This window comes from Metopolophium dirhodum, chromosome 3 (genome assembly GCF_019925205.1).
Source record: "Metopolophium dirhodum isolate CAU chromosome 3, ASM1992520v1, whole genome shotgun sequence".
NCBI classification, from domain to species: domain Eukaryota; kingdom Metazoa; phylum Arthropoda; class Insecta; order Hemiptera; family Aphididae; genus Metopolophium; species Metopolophium dirhodum.
Window position 1 is genome coordinate 25196595 of NC_083562.1, and position 16151 is coordinate 25212745.

At 29.3% G+C, this 16151-nt stretch overlaps 3 protein-coding genes across 13 annotated transcripts in view; all 3 read left to right on the forward strand.

Moving 5' to 3' along the window:
• The window catches only part of LOC132941311 (single-minded homolog 2-like), a 44466-nt gene extending 40518 nt beyond the window's left edge, over positions 1-3948 (forward strand). For all 11 annotated transcript variants that reach the window (XM_061009315.1, XM_061009317.1, XM_061009318.1 and 8 more), the window contains exon 11: positions 2648-3948. In XM_061009315.1, the coding sequence (XP_060865298.1) occupies positions 2648-3088 (441 nt within the window). In that variant the 3' untranslated portion in view covers positions 3089-3948. The remainder of the gene's footprint in view (positions 1-2647) is intronic.
• A 5073-nt stretch (positions 3949-9021) lies between these two features.
• On the forward strand, positions 9022-11093 carry LOC132940989 (large ribosomal subunit protein bL9m). The gene is made up of 5 exons (XM_061008835.1): positions 9022-9266; positions 9407-9569; positions 10027-10196; positions 10269-10472; positions 10538-11093. Exons 1-5 carry the CDS (start codon positions 9198-9200, stop codon positions 10703-10705), a joined length of 774 nt encoding a protein of 257 aa, XP_060864818.1. The 5' UTR covers positions 9022-9197; the 3' UTR covers positions 10706-11093.
• A 1050-nt stretch (positions 11094-12143) lies between these two features.
• Positions 12144-14306, forward strand: LOC132941205 (steroid receptor RNA activator 1-like). The gene is made up of 5 exons (XM_061009148.1): positions 12144-12489; positions 12557-12670; positions 13389-13696; positions 13774-13879; positions 13957-14306. The coding sequence occupies exons 2-5, from the start codon at positions 12652-12654 to the stop codon at positions 14076-14078; spliced, it is 555 nt and encodes a 184-aa protein (XP_060865131.1). The 5' UTR covers positions 12144-12489; positions 12557-12651; the 3' UTR covers positions 14079-14306.
• Positions 14307-16151: the final 1845 nt, after the last annotated feature.

Here is a 16151-nt window from a genome sequence, read left to right on the forward strand (position 1 = left end):
TTGTGACGGATAACATTGTCTTCTCTAATATTAGGTGTATTTGAGAATTTCGTTTAAATTATAAGAAAACAAAATGAAATCATTACAATTTGTAATAACCCATAACTGTATGTCTGTATACACATTGTGCTGAAATAAAAACTAAAAAGTAAGCAATAGGTAGAGTATTTTATTTTAATGACGATCTTTGCGATATGCTCAGTACTCAACAGATACGTAGGTACGTATATTAATTTTTATACAGGTAGCATTCATTAAATTAAATTCATGATTTATATAATAAAATATATCTAATTAGTTTGTATAGTTAACAAGTGAAAATAGAATTTAAAAAAATTATAAATGTACGGAATATTATAGTCGCTTACATAGCTACACAATTAACAATTTATGTATAGTACTCGCTCCTCTTAGTTCTAATATAACTACTATATAGGTACTACAACTATGTATATGTGGTCTCTGCAACTCTGTTATCGCAATTACTTAGAGTTAATACATTTAAAAAATTTAACTATATTTTCGCAGCTTCTATTTATCTATATATTATATTGTATACATCACATGAAAATTTAACTAAAGTTTGTTTGTGACTCGATTTCTGTAGCTGTCCTTTGTGTAAATGTAATAATATTTTATTATTGCTTATTTTTCTTACACAACCTTTACAGAATAAAGTCATTTTCAATCTTTAATAATAATTTAATAATAATTAATATAATTATACGCATTACCATTACACCGTTACAAAAACAGTCATGTAGTTTACAGTAATACAGTAGGACAGTAGGTATACAATATTACGCACATTTAAAATGTTATCTTTGTCTTATAACATGTAACATAATATTATATATACCTATGTGATACAATATACCTATTATATCTTGGTTCATATTACCTATGCAGCTTAAGAAAATTAGATAAAAATATGTTTTTTAGTTTGTGAAAGATTTAAACATACACGCATTTTAAACTATATCTAATTATATACACACGGTATATTAAACAAAATATAAGATTACCGTTTGTCATTTGTCGTTTGTGTAACGTGACGGTTTACATGCCAGCGATCTACATTCACATCATATAAATCAAAATCAAAATCATATTCGATTCGATTGCAACCCTACGGATGACATGGACAAATTCTTATGAAGTTACTAGATTCTAGTAAAGTAGACCCCAGACTGGTTAAGTTGTTGGATATTTAAAATTGATTGAATCAATACAAATTACAGTTCATATTTATAATTATGTACAAACTATGAGTAGTGGGTACTGAGTACCGGTCTAAGACTAATTCCATACAATATATTATATTATTATTATAAATTATAATATATTTTATGAGCCCAAATGATGGCTAAGGTGCACTTGCCACCTCTATGAATATACGATTTACCTACTTATTCTCAATTGATTATACACACAGCCAGTGTCCTGTATAGGAAGTAGTGGTAGCATATTATATTATTTTTTACCACTTATTTGAACAAAATTGACAAAAATATAATTTTTATACAGCGCCGTTTTTTTTCTATAACGACAAAAATATACATATTAATAGGTATACCACGTGTCTACACGTATTACGTATTAGTGTATTACGTAATATATTATATATTATAATTTATAATACCTTATCATTGAAATTCATAGGCTACAGTCCTGCTGGTGTTAAAACATTTTGACACTACAAATTGTATACCTATTTAAATCTTAAATATTATATAATGTTATAATCGTCGTCATTACACTACCACAGCCATGCTGCCACCGGTGATCCTCAAAGCAAAAATTCGTGGTTGGAGGGCTTGGGTTGGAGGGTTGGGAGGAAACTACGTTGTTCGAGAGACAATATACCCTTCACCGGTGACATTTCATGTGCTTATATTACACGAGTTTCTAACAATGTTTTAGCGTTGTACAAGTACATACACGTTAGAGACGCATTCCCCGCCCTTGTAATGGCTTGTATATAATAACATAATATTATATGCGCTCAAGTTCATAATATAATATTATATTATCGATAGCGCATGTTTTTTATTGTTATATACGAGAAGCGGTGATGAAAAGAGATGTTGACGCTCGATTTCCGCTGTCTGCTCATAATATTTAGAAAATCCTTAACATAAATTGGTATCAATTATACGGATATGCATTTTTAGTAACTGTTAATAAATGGGTTATTTTCTTAAACAGAGCCATTTGTTGGTTTTGATGCGGGGTAACGCCTCGTTGGGTCCCAACTGACTGCAAACTGCAGACTGCAGTTGTTAGTATGAATTATGATAGACAATACAACCTATACCATATATATTATATATTATACGACCCTGTATGATAATATAATATTATAATACCTTGCAGTAATCTGTATACCCACATATAGGTACCTATAATATATTGGTTGTACACTTGTTGTACTTGTACTTGTTAAAGTTTTCAATACTTTCTATACCTTTTTTTTTTCAAAAACGTTAAATGGTTTTACACACTAGACATTAATTGTCGTATTTAAACGCGTATTATAAATAATTATTACACACTCTTCGTTGATTATAATATTATATCGTAAATAAGTACGTAATTGTACATACAATTTTGTACAATAATTAACCGTTTTGCATTTCTGATGCAGGAACCGCAATCGCTGGTCAACGGCCCTGTCGGCGGCGGCGGCGGCGGCGGCGGTGACGGCACAGGCCACCACCAACCGCCTCACCTGAACATGATGCCGACGACCAACATGTACACGGTCGAGGAGTACATCAACTATCCAGAGTTCTTCTACCCGTTCGAACAGACGTGCGCGCGGCCGTTCAGCTCTGCCTCCAGCTGCTCCAGTTCGAACGAGAGCGACCGGATGCAGCTTGCACATCAAGCCGGTGGAGGTGGATACACGCCGCCCGCGGCCATGCTCATGAGCGCCAGTGGCCACCACGACGACCATCACGCCGCGGCCGCGTACCAGGCGTTGACGCCAATCGGCGCCTCCGTGCCCGTGACGGTCGTCGGACACCACCACGGTGTCATCGTCGATAACCAACACTACCCCGCCGTCAACGAGTACGTCCACTGATCGCCTGCCGCCGGACGTACCTACGTAAAACGTCATGACACGGAGTAGCTGAACATTTTTTCGCGCCAAAATTCTAACGCTGCACGACCGTGGTTAAAAACATAGGATGTACATAATATTTATGTATACATAAAGATGTATGATTACATATATATATATATATATATATAATTTAGCGTATAGGTAATTTAAAATAGTAATAATTATGATGTATAATTGTATAAATATTATACGAGTAGAGCGATGACGTATAAAATATCGCTATCGTACGACCTTGTACCGTATTCCTAGGAGACTTAGTAAGTCCTAAATATGATGATATGTTGTACGCGGGATTGCTCGATCGGAAGTCGCGACCAGTTGTCATTCGTGTGTTGTAGGACTGGCGGCAATAACGGGTGGATGGCCTGAAAGTTAGTTGTTCCGAGACCGCGCGTGTTCGCCACACATATAATATTTTGTGTTCACGGCCGTATAATATAAAGCTCGAGATGGATATATGGTCATACCTATGGGATACGGCACACGATATAAGACGACGGTCGAGCTGCAAGACATGGGACGCACGGGATACGTTTAAATGTACAAACATAACAAGCCTCCGTGTAGGTACCTTTACAGTTTACAATCATATATACGGCATATATTTTTGTATATAAATTATCTTCGTCGGTATTATATTATAAAATATCATTCCACCACTTAGCCAAAACGCGATTTCGGGTTGATGTCGATTGTATAAAATCATACGTGTATAATGTTAACCTACCTGGGGATCAGGACTATTTCAAAGTATATCTGTGCATCTGTAAAGAACATACATATATAATATTATACTGTGTATCTGAAAAAAATTTTTTACATAATATACGTATAATACATACATTGGAATGATTTAAAACATTCAATACGCGCGTGCTGGTATAATAATAATTTGATTTATAGTAAATTTTAACTGTACATAATCTTTGCACTGACAATTTTACGTCATGATTATAATAATATTTGTGTATCGTATATATAATATATAAGTAGATTTAAACTTATTATTCCTGTTAACTCTGTAGAATATTTATTTATTATTTATTTGTACATTTTATGATAATTTTACTTGTATAATATTTTAATATAGATATGCGTCATGCATTTTAAAATTTATATATACATCAATATTGTGTTTTGTTGATATTTCCTATAATTGTATTATAGTATAAATTTCTCTGAGGTGTATATAATATGCAGGCCCGAATTAAAGGGGTGATAGGCCGAGCAGGAGGAGCCGTAGAGCCACGTTTCGCGGGCTACTGTCGAGGTGTTTAAAACTTTAAAGGGAGCATAATATAGTGTTGTCAGCTTAAACGTTTATTTAGTGGTAATTTATTTACATTGTAAATTTAAAAGTGAAGATATTACAATTTTAATTAAAGATAAACTTTACAAAAAAAGGTGGGCAAGTTATAGTACCGTTCTGCTGTACATATCCCGTAGTTGTCGTGTGGGTCATCGTAATGGATGTATTAAATTTGAATTCTATAATATTACATTATTGTATACGAAAAACGATTATAAGGGCCTATATTGGCTTATAGGTCTGTCAGCTTAAATTGCTAAATATATTATAATATATATTTTATATTACTATAAAAGTAATTTATTTTACATTTTACATTTATTTATAGTAGGTAGTTATACAGTAGATTCAATTAATTTTTGCCGAAAACATTGCATTTGAAAATGTCATTGTATAAAATATAATCATATAATAGGTTAATAGGTACGTTAAATGATTCAAGCACTTACTACGAATAATATTTTTAAATTGCAAGAAAATAACTAAAATTGTCTAAAAATATCTAAACTCGTTCAAATTTATAAACTATTAAAATGTCTATTTGACGAATTCGGCAAAATTTAAACTTCAAATGGTTATAAAAATAATCGGACATATGTATCTTTAATATTTTTAAACTATTATAAATATAATATAAACTTATGAGTTATGACTTTATGAGGAACCATGTATTAAATTTGCAAGCTTTTTGACTACACTCATTTTTTTAAACATCAAAAAAGTCAAATATATTTAAAGAACTCAAAAAGTCTAAGATTATTTCAAAAATTGTATCAAATATCAAGTATCTGTTTTGATACCCTATGTCCGATGATATATAGGTCCTACGTCGTCAAAGGTAGGTATTATAGTACTTACTATATAAAATAACTAATAAGTAGGTACCTATACTAAAGAAATATCAAAATATTCCAACAATTTAATTAGGTACCTGTGTATCATTCAAAAAACTTGCGCCATTATACACAAAAAAAAAAATTAAAAACTATACCTACATTTAGTTATTTTACCGTAAACTACTTTAGTACCTATTCTACTTTTAATTTAATGATAATAATATGATTTATTCATTTTACATTGTATTATTTACGATGTAATTAATACTTAAGAAATAATATATTATTAATATTATTTCAATAATAAGTAATTATACAATAATGTGTGTGGTATGTCAATGCAGCCAATATGATAATCAGGGCTAGGATTTGGAATTTGGATAATAATAAAAATAAAAAAATATGCATTATTTTTTATTGGATATGCAAAATATACACTTTAATATTTTAATGATTCACACAAAATGTAGGTGCGGAAAAAAATATTTTTTAATTTATATATATATCAGTGATTATTATATTATAATATAATTGACATGAATTTACGCAAATGTTTAACATTACGTCAAAGTTCAATGATTGTATAGGTACTCAATATTTAAAAAAAGATTATTTGGTAATAAAACAAGCATGACGATCGGCGTATATCTCGTAAACGATATCAATTTTAAAAAATGTTAACAATAATAGGTAGTACTGGTAGTAGGTATACGCCACACGGTAAACCCATGATGATAATCATAATGTCTATATTGTATTGTAAATATAAATATATAACTAATAACTATACCTATATCAAAATTATTCTTCATTATTTATTTTTTTTTTTTTTGTTATTAAAGTATTTTTATTCAATCTGTTTCAATACATGAACAATAAGAACAATTGATGAAAATAAATAAAATAAAATAAAATAAAAATAAATGACAGATTATCCCGCATGTAGAGGCCCAGCGGAGATACTACGACAAATTTAACTAGCAAAAAAAAAAATCGTACAAACGCGGTGTTCTTACTTCTTACCGACTCGACTGAATACGTTTTCGATTTTCGTGAGGTTGAAACGTTTTGTTTAAATGATAATAATTTTCACGATGTCGTTTATTTTTAAGTATTAATTCTCTACGTATAGGTAGACTTCTATATTTTATCACGCATGAAATGTTCACCTCGTTCTCTTTTCAAACATTTGAGACCCAAACGTCCCAAACGCCTTGTTTAATACAATCACTGAACAATAAATATAGAAATATATTATTTTATATTATATGGTCATACTTTTCTCTTGATTGGTACGCATAGCTTATTATTGTGTAGAAAAACAAAAAAAAAAATACACACGCACACACCGACTCCGCGTGGGCCGTGGGAGAAATCGAATAATAAGAGAGCCGTTTCATTTTGATAATAATAATAATAATAATTTGTAAGTCGCGTGTGCCACAGGATGTTTATAATGGGAACAATGTCAGCGGGACATCGTGTATAATTGACCGTCAGCGTCGGTCTGTCTGCACACGCGTTTTGACTTCACAGCGTGTCAACGCGAACAACATTACTACAATACGTCATATTATACGTATTAAAATAACAATCATAATGACGTGTAATATAGCGACAACCCTTTTGGATTCTGCAGCATTTTCAGATTCGCCCACACAATGATATGGTCGGTAAATCTACGGTATACGCGTATATACGTATAATATGGTATGTACATATTTTATTTTATTAATTGATGAATAATATATTATGATCTGCTGGCTGTTGCACCATGTGAATACTGTTATAATTCCAATAATATGTTTTTAATCCGTCTGTGCCTGTATAGTTATAATATGTGTGCGAATAATGTGCAGACTGCAGAGGTTCTGAATGTTCAATAATATTATTATAAATTATAAATTATTCAAGTGAGTACTGCTGATTGCTATGCAAATATCCAGGGTGTATCTTATGTTGTTGTACGCGTGGTTTTGTTTATGATTATGTACCTACCGATGATGTGTAATTTCAAAAAATCAAAAAAAGACAAGTTTTATTATTTTAACCTGTCAATTTTAAATTCTGAGCAAAGCGATGATGTGTGTTTTTTTTAAATTTTTTTCTTGTGTCTGTCATCACCTTTTAGGACAGTAAAAGTGCTTGGATTTTCTTCAACAGTAACTTTTCTGATAGGAAAGTGAATCTATTTGGTACTTTGAGGGGTCAAAAGTAAAGATTTCTCAGTAATTTTCAAACGCGACGTAAAAAACAAAAGAAAAATTAAGGGAAAACGGGAATTTTTACGCAAAATATGTTTTTGAGAAAATCAATTTTGGTTTTTGGTGCAGCTCTAAAACAAATGACCGTAGGTACATGAAATTTTGACTGAATGTTTATATTAGCATTTTCTATACACCATAACATTTTCCAGATATTATTTGACTTATTTTGGGCTGTTTACGGACATTTTCAGTTTCCATTTTTTTTAGTTTTTTTTTTTCTATAAATATCAATAAAATTTTATCTGTTGAGTAAAAAAGCTTGAAAATTTAATAGAAGGCTCCTGATATATTGTTCTAATAGCAGTCGAAAAATGTTAAAAATACATAGGTACAATTTTTTTTTATAAGCATTTAAAGTTCAAATTTTGACAAAATTTATCAAATTTATAATTTAATAATTATTTTGTACTTAGTTAAAAATTTATAAAATGTTCAACTTTTATAGCTAAGGATTGAAAATTTAAAACAAGGCTCCACGTAAATAGGTTATTTATAAATTTCTTTATGCACAATAATATCATCAAATATAATATACTTGGTAATATCATAGGCTGACTGACCGTTTTCTCTCAGAATCGTTTTTCTTATACAATGATATTATATCATTGAATTCAAATTTAACACCATCCATTACAGTGATCCACTTGTAACCTACTGTACAGCAGAGCGACATCCACTGACCCACCTTTTTTTTATCCCAATTTCAACATTTTGAAGCACGCAGTTGTAACAACAGAAAAATCAACTTTATTTTTTTAAATAGTTGGTACCTACCTACCTAAAAACTATAATATGTTAAATAGATTCAGATAGATTCTGATAGAACTCTGTTTTATGGAAATTTTTCTGGTATAATTATAAATTTTTTGTTCAATAACTATGGGCCTCTAAAGTTTAGTAAATAATTCATTAATAGATTTAATTGAATTAATTGGTATAATAGTCAATAGATCGTGCATAGATTGTTGTATTCAAAAATATATATAATATATATAAAATATTTCATTAAAAGCGCTAGCCTATATATAGGCATTACAGCCTGAGTATTACAAAAGGAAAAAACCATTTTGATTAACTTAATTTCAACCGATTATTTTTAAATAAAGTTTTTGAAGTGTTCACATCGTCGTGTATTATGATTCTTGTATGCAATAGATTCACGAAGTGAGGTTTTGTGACTTACTAAATTTGTCAAAATTCTAGCTTTAAACGCTAATGGGAGGTAATTAAGGGCGCAATTAGGGGGTGCTTAGCTACACGTTTTTTCCATAGCCCCCCCTCCCCCATCTTTTAATCATATTTTAGTTTAAATTTAAAATATAATTATAAGATTTGTGAAGAAAAATTGTTAGGAACAAATTGTTTTAAACGTTTTTAAACTCTTTGGTGTCCTTTTGCCAGCATGTACCATGGTAAAATTAGATAACGTATTTGTAGATTGTTGATAAGTGATAAGTTATAACTGATAAGGTGAAGTATGAATTCGTGCGGTGCTGCAGACTAATTCTGTATGGAATGAATATTGAGTACCTCGATCAATGATTTAGATTTTAGAATAAACGAATGTACAAATAAACTGAATTGACGAATTGGATTTTATTTTGTTTAAGATTTTTAAATTATTTGGATCTTTTTGATATAATATAGAAAACATCATGGATGGAATACTCAGAAATTTTTCTAAATTGCTTTCGGTGCAAAGCCCAATTCATCAGTTCAACAGGGTAAGATTTGTATATTTTTTTTCATTCAATACATTTATTATATTATTGTGAAAAAACATTTATCGAGTTTGTCGTTCTACTAGTATACTTATGACATTTATGCATAATTAATAAATATTGGTTATTGATATTTTAACTAGACTTTAATCATACTTAAACGGCGCCATCCTGTTCAGTTACAAAAGAAGAATTCCAAACATAAGCCTATTTTGAAAGGAAGACATTTTGTCTATGACATTGTGGAAAATCCAGAAAGAATGAAACGAGAAAAAATTGATGTAATACTAACTCAATATGTTGAAGGTAGGCATGTATTAAGAATACGCTACTGCATGCGCTGTCTTCATCTTACAAAACGCACAATGTAGCAAATTGTACGTTTTGAATATTTAATTTAACCCTGTTATGTTTAATTTTTGAGAGATTATTATCTATAGTGAATAAAAAGTTATTTTTTTTTTTGAATTTTTAAGTGAGTTATGAGCATTTTAAAATGTACAAATAATTTATAACTTTAAAATTAAAATATAAAAACCTAGGTATGTCATCTACTAGATAATATTCTTACTTCTACATTTAGTAACAGTCAATTTACTCTAAAATAAAACATAACAGAGTTAAATGAATTATACAGATTATATAATTTGCTACGTTATGCGTTAGTAAGACGGAGACACTGTTTACGGATATAGCAGCATCTAAAAAGATTAATTAATAATATGATATAATGCAGTTAATTGAAATATTTTTATTTATTTAGGATTAGGGCATCAAGGTGAACTAGTAAGTGTTCGGCCAACATATGCATATGATCAATTGCTTCTGCCAAAATTTGCTATTTATGCTTCTCCTGATAATTTGGAACGTATGAAAAATAATTTATACCAAACCAAAGATGAAGAGAAACCTAGTTCTATTCACGCTCTTCAAGTATTATTAATTTTATCCTATTTATTAAACTAAAAATAATTTAATGAAAAAAATATTATTTATATTTCTTAGACTGCAAAGTATTTAAAAAAAATGGTTGTTAGTGTAAGCATGAATAAAGATGAGCCTTGGACAATTGAACCTTGGCACATTAGAGTATCACTACGAAAAATGAATGTACACGTATTAAGTGATGATTCAATAGAATTACCAGAACATCCAATTAGTGGACCTGATTTTACTTTAGAAGGAAAATCCTTTGTTGTGTATATTACTGTGAGTTATACTTAGTTTTCTATTGTATAAAAAAAATTAAATTTTACATCTTTTTTGATTGACAGATAAATAAGAAAGAAAAAGTTCCAGTGGAATGTAATCTTCATCATTGGAGTACTAAACTTGCTGATCGATTACCTCGAACAAAATTCTTTACTAGAACACCAATATCCATTCTTCCTGAGCAAACTGAACTTTTAATGTCAATGAGAGGAAATATAAATAATAATTAAATTTGTTTAGTTTCATTTGCTAGTAGTATCTAATGTGTTTAATTTTAGATGAATAATGATTTTTAAGATTATTAATTATTGTCATTTTTTATTAATTCAAAATAGTCCATTCCATATCAACTTTTTTACCTTACTAACATTGTTCCTCTTTAAAAAAAAAAATGTCTTGCACATCTTTATTAAAATTAAATTAAACCTAATTATTTTATTACTCAAAATTAATCATAAAATCATATTAATCAATAAACAATTACTAGAAAGTATAAATATATACTTTTTTTCAGCAATTTCCTAGATGCCGAACACTTGATTGCTTATGTTAACAATATCTTTAAGAAAAAACCTATTTTTTTTTCTATTTAATAAAACATTAAAACTGAAAAATGAATTATCATTGTGTACAGTGTAATAATTTAATGAGTGTCAAAGCCTAATAATCATGGGAGATTCAAGTTGAACCAAAACGGCTATTAGTGATTAATTTTAAGAATTATTGCCTAAGCCATAAATCTAATAATTATTTTCTAGACTAGTCGGAGCAATGAATTTGTAGAAAAATCCTTTACTTTTGTCTTATTGTAAAACATAGCTACAGTTAAGTGTTAACAGAAGGTTAGAATAAGGTGCTTACCTACCAAACAATTCAATTTGAAAACTTTTATTTTGCCTTTTATTCAAGTTTTTTAATCTTTGAAGGAAAATTGTTCGTTTTCTTTATTTTCTTTTACTTATTTTCTTGTACATTGTTAAATTTTAAAAAAGTATAATAAAGTGTTTGTAATATGTATACAGTAAAAAACGATTTTAATTGAATTTATTTGTTTTAGTAAACATGAACTAAGAAAAATAATATGAGTATAATTACATTATTTTGTTGAATGTATTAATTAAAGTACATAGATACTATTTTTAATATTATTATATTCTGTGCTCTTACATTCAACATTCAATTTGCTTTTTCATATGGTTGGAAATTAATTCTTATAGATCGCACCAGCTCCGAATAAAGTGAAGTCGTAACAATGACTGACCGTGCCCCACATACCCTCCCAAAATCGGTGTCCAGTCCTGTATATCATAGCTGTAGTTCATGCTCCTAAACAAAGTCATAAACTCATAACCATGATAACTAGAATGTCTCTAATCTTCATGCTCATAACCATTGATAGAAAGAATAAGGAATAAGAAGTATGCTCGATGATAAGACTGCTCATATTTTTTTTAAGGTGCGACGTATAATTTATATAGGCTATAAATTAATAAGTTGATGACATCTAGTGTCTTATAGGGTTGTTCTGTGTTTAATTTTAGATGAATAATGATTTTTATATCAGGAGAATAATGAAGTCAGTTCCTATAAAGTGCTAGCGCCTAGCTGTCATGCCCGACAGTGAGAAGCACACCGTGATTACTGATTATAGTCTATGTTTCTATAATAGCCTATAATAATCGACCGTGGTGAGAAGGTTCGGACACAAAATAATTATATTCTGTGGTTCGGACCTCACTTATCAGTTATCAGTTATCACATTTCGTTCGGTATCCTGTATATTATCTTAATTCGTGACTAGGACGAAAACAAACACGGCTCGTGTTGATCACAATATTTCTATTCATAACTCACGATTTTTGCATATTGTATCAATTAATTCGTTTATTATTAGTTTTTGTAATTTTATTGCCTTTGCTTAAAGAGCTAATTAATAACTCATTGTAATTTCAAATTTCTAATACACTAATCTCCTTACAACTGTTCAGTAACACTACCGACTTGTATTTAATAAGTACTAATTTTTTTTTTTATAATTTTACTATAATATTTATTCTTAATCATTAACACTTATATTTTAGATTATTCATATAGGCGTTTGAACATTTGATTTTATTTGTATTAACACTATCGTTGAAGTTGTTCATATAATTTATACAAGTTCTATTTTTATAAAATGAGCGAAGGATATAAACGTAAGTTTTTCTGGTTTTACTTGTAAAATATTCAATGCTAGTATGTACAAGGAATCACATGACCTATATGAATGAAATATTATATTTCTATATAGTATCTCAGTCCAGTAAATTGTTTAATTAAATTCCAAAAAAATATTAAGAATTATTTTTTTTGAGATAAAATTTAAATTGGTGTATTTTTAGGGTATACTGTTTTAAATTTTAATAGCTTTATTACTTGGGCCCAGATTTCAATGTAAAGTCCATTATTTTTTGATAGTGTTTAAGACTTTTGAATCGAGGCCTTAATTATTAATTTAGTTTTTCAGCTTGATATATAATCCATTTTTATTTTACAAATTGATAACTAAAAAAGTGGCAAATAATAAAACAAAAATATTTCATGTAGGTAAATAAATTTGTTATTAGACGTTCTGTATTTAAGAAATACGTAAGAGAAGATAAATAAATAAAATTCAATCATTATTTAGATTTTTTTTTTACTTTCATAAATGCATAGAAAAAAGAAAATATTAAAATAGTTACTAAATTTCAATAAGTTAGTAGGTAGGTCTATGATTTTAATTTTTCTTAACTGTACTTAAATGTTTTATGTGGATTTTGAAACAATACTTATTATTTTATAGTTCACAGTTTTATTTACTTTACACAACATCTTAATTATCTATATGAAAACTAATATATATTTTATAATTTATACTTAACATTTATTTAGCTTACACGCCTGGATGGAATGATCCACCCTCATATTCATTTGAAGACACAGTGAGTGCTCAACATGAAAATCGGCCTAAAATATTTGATAGAATACCTGCACGAGTTTTTCCAAATTCTCCTATCGTACAGTCAAATAACAATCAAATACCCTTAGACAATGATATAGTTTCCAGTGAAAATTGCGATGATACTTCAAAAATCCCTGCAGTTTCATCACTGGTATTATGTGATATTCCTGTGGAAGAACGCTTATCGTATGTGATGACATCTCTGAATGATTCAATCCAAAAATCGACATTACCAGATGTCAGTGGTCAAATATAATAACTATTAACTTAGTTTATCTCTTTATCTCTAATACAATCTTAATATATTTAATTTAGTCCAAGAAAGTAGATATTAGTAAACGATTGTCAAGACTGGAAATCAGTTGGAAAGATAGTCAATTTACAGACATAGTACAACAAAAAACTATTGCATTAGTTAAAGGTTAAAATATATCCATTTAGACATTAAACATTTATTATCGTTTAATAACAGTCAGAAATTGTATTTCATTTTTACAGCAATCAATATCAACGATTATGCTGAAGCAAATAGACTACAAATGGCATTAATGGTTGACCACACACGTCAGTGCAACACTTGGATACCGGCTATTCGACAACTAATTAATCAGCATACCTAAAATTATCATAGACATATTAACTAAGTTAGTATATCTATAAATTTATATTCAATAATTATATATTCATAATTTGTATGTATTAAATAAATTAAGATATTTTTAAAATTGGGTACACAATAATTTAGTTTATGTGCTATGTGTTCATGTGTATAATATTATATCATAATCCTCTAATTCTATCTTTTGTTTACACTAGCAGTATCAACATATATTTCAGTACCTACCCACCTTCAAACCCCCTTAATATAATTAAATAGATATAACCAGTGGTCAACAACCTTTTTGTACTCTGGTATCTCATTTATAACTTAAAAAGTTTGGCGGGACGTGTCTGACAAAAATTAAAATCCTTTAGTCTTATTTTAAAAAAATAATGGCAGTATAGTCGCTGTCTTCTGGTTATAAAATTATAATGACTACGTATAATTTTTGTGTTATATTATTGCTTACCATAAATTTTAAATTTCGATTTTTGTCAAAAGGTATCAAATTTAAAATTTTTTTTTAATTATTTTGTAGTTAAAAATATATAAAATGTTCAATTTTTATTGCTAAGGATTGAAAATTTAAAACAACATTCCACGTAATTAGGTTATATATAAATTACTTTATTCACAGTAATATCATCAAATATACTTAGCAATATCAAAGGCTTGCATAATTCTAGTTTAGCTCCCAAGCGATTTTTTGAATTTTTTTTTTGCAAAATGTGTTTTAGACTTTTAGTATGCTCTTTTAATGGTACTTTAAATAAGTTATTCGGACATAGTTTCGAAGTTATGGCAGCTGTATAACCGTTTACGCCGAGAATTGTTTTTCTTATACAATGATATTATTATATCATTGAATTCAAATTTAACACCATCCATTACAGTGACCCACTTGTAACCTATTGTACAGCAGAGCGACGCCTACTTGCCCACCTTTTTTTCATTTATTTTCGCCAGATATTTAAGGGAGACGTCTAATAAATAGTTTGTTAATTACCTAATTATTATTATTCTAGTTTACCGCGCTTAAAACGATTTTTTCTATTTATTTTTGAAAACATCATCATCGTAGATTTAAGTATAGATTTTAAGTATTCATCCGATTTGTGTGAGCTCGGTGGTCATTGCACCAAACCGATTCCGACCACCGAGACATCCCCCAATTATAACTAAACTCATCTTCTTTATTCCCGTGCATAATTTCAACTTCCTTGGTCCCGTAATTTTAGGTCTATTTTGATCTCCTATCGTCGTCGTCGTCGTATCTTGGCCTACCCGGTCAGTTTAAGGCAATGTACATTAGGTTGCCTATGTCAACTATACCAGGCGTCTTAGCATCATCATAACAAGCCTAAGTTTTTATATAGTTAAACTGATATACGAGATTTTCTGTAAAATTAAATAGCCACTCCATGATACGCCTTTTTAATGGTAACTTGGGGCAGCCACAATTCACAAAAACAATCAAAGTTAAAAACTGTTCAAATTAAGCTACTTCTAAAATCTAAGGCAATAACGAATTATTAAAGTAATTAAAGGGATTAAAAGCGTTGATTCCCTGCCTTCGTTTAACACACGTGGAACATAGGAATTTAGACGAGTTTTCATTCCAACGAACCGATTGATCTAGTGAAGCGATAAGAAGTCTAAAAACAGATTTTAATTTGTCGTCGTGTCTACTTGAGATCGACTTTCCCACATTTTTGATTTTATCAACTAAATTCTAAAAAATTAGTACTAAAAAGAAAAGGAAATATTTAAATTTTTGGAGAAAATAAATTTAAAAAATTAAAAATCTGGGAAAGTCGATCTCAAGTTGTAGACTTGACAACAAATTCAAATCAGATTTTAGAATTCTTATCGCTTCACTTGATTAATCGGTACGTTGGAATGAAAACACAAAATTCCTATGTTACACGTGTGTTAGACAGAGACGCAAAATCACCACTTCTAATCCCCTTAATATGTATATCTTTAATCGTGCTTCCTAATTATAGACTTCCGGTTTATACTAAACATAGTATAATATACACATACTACCATAGACCAATAAACTAAGTTTATACTGTTTATAGGTCTATGC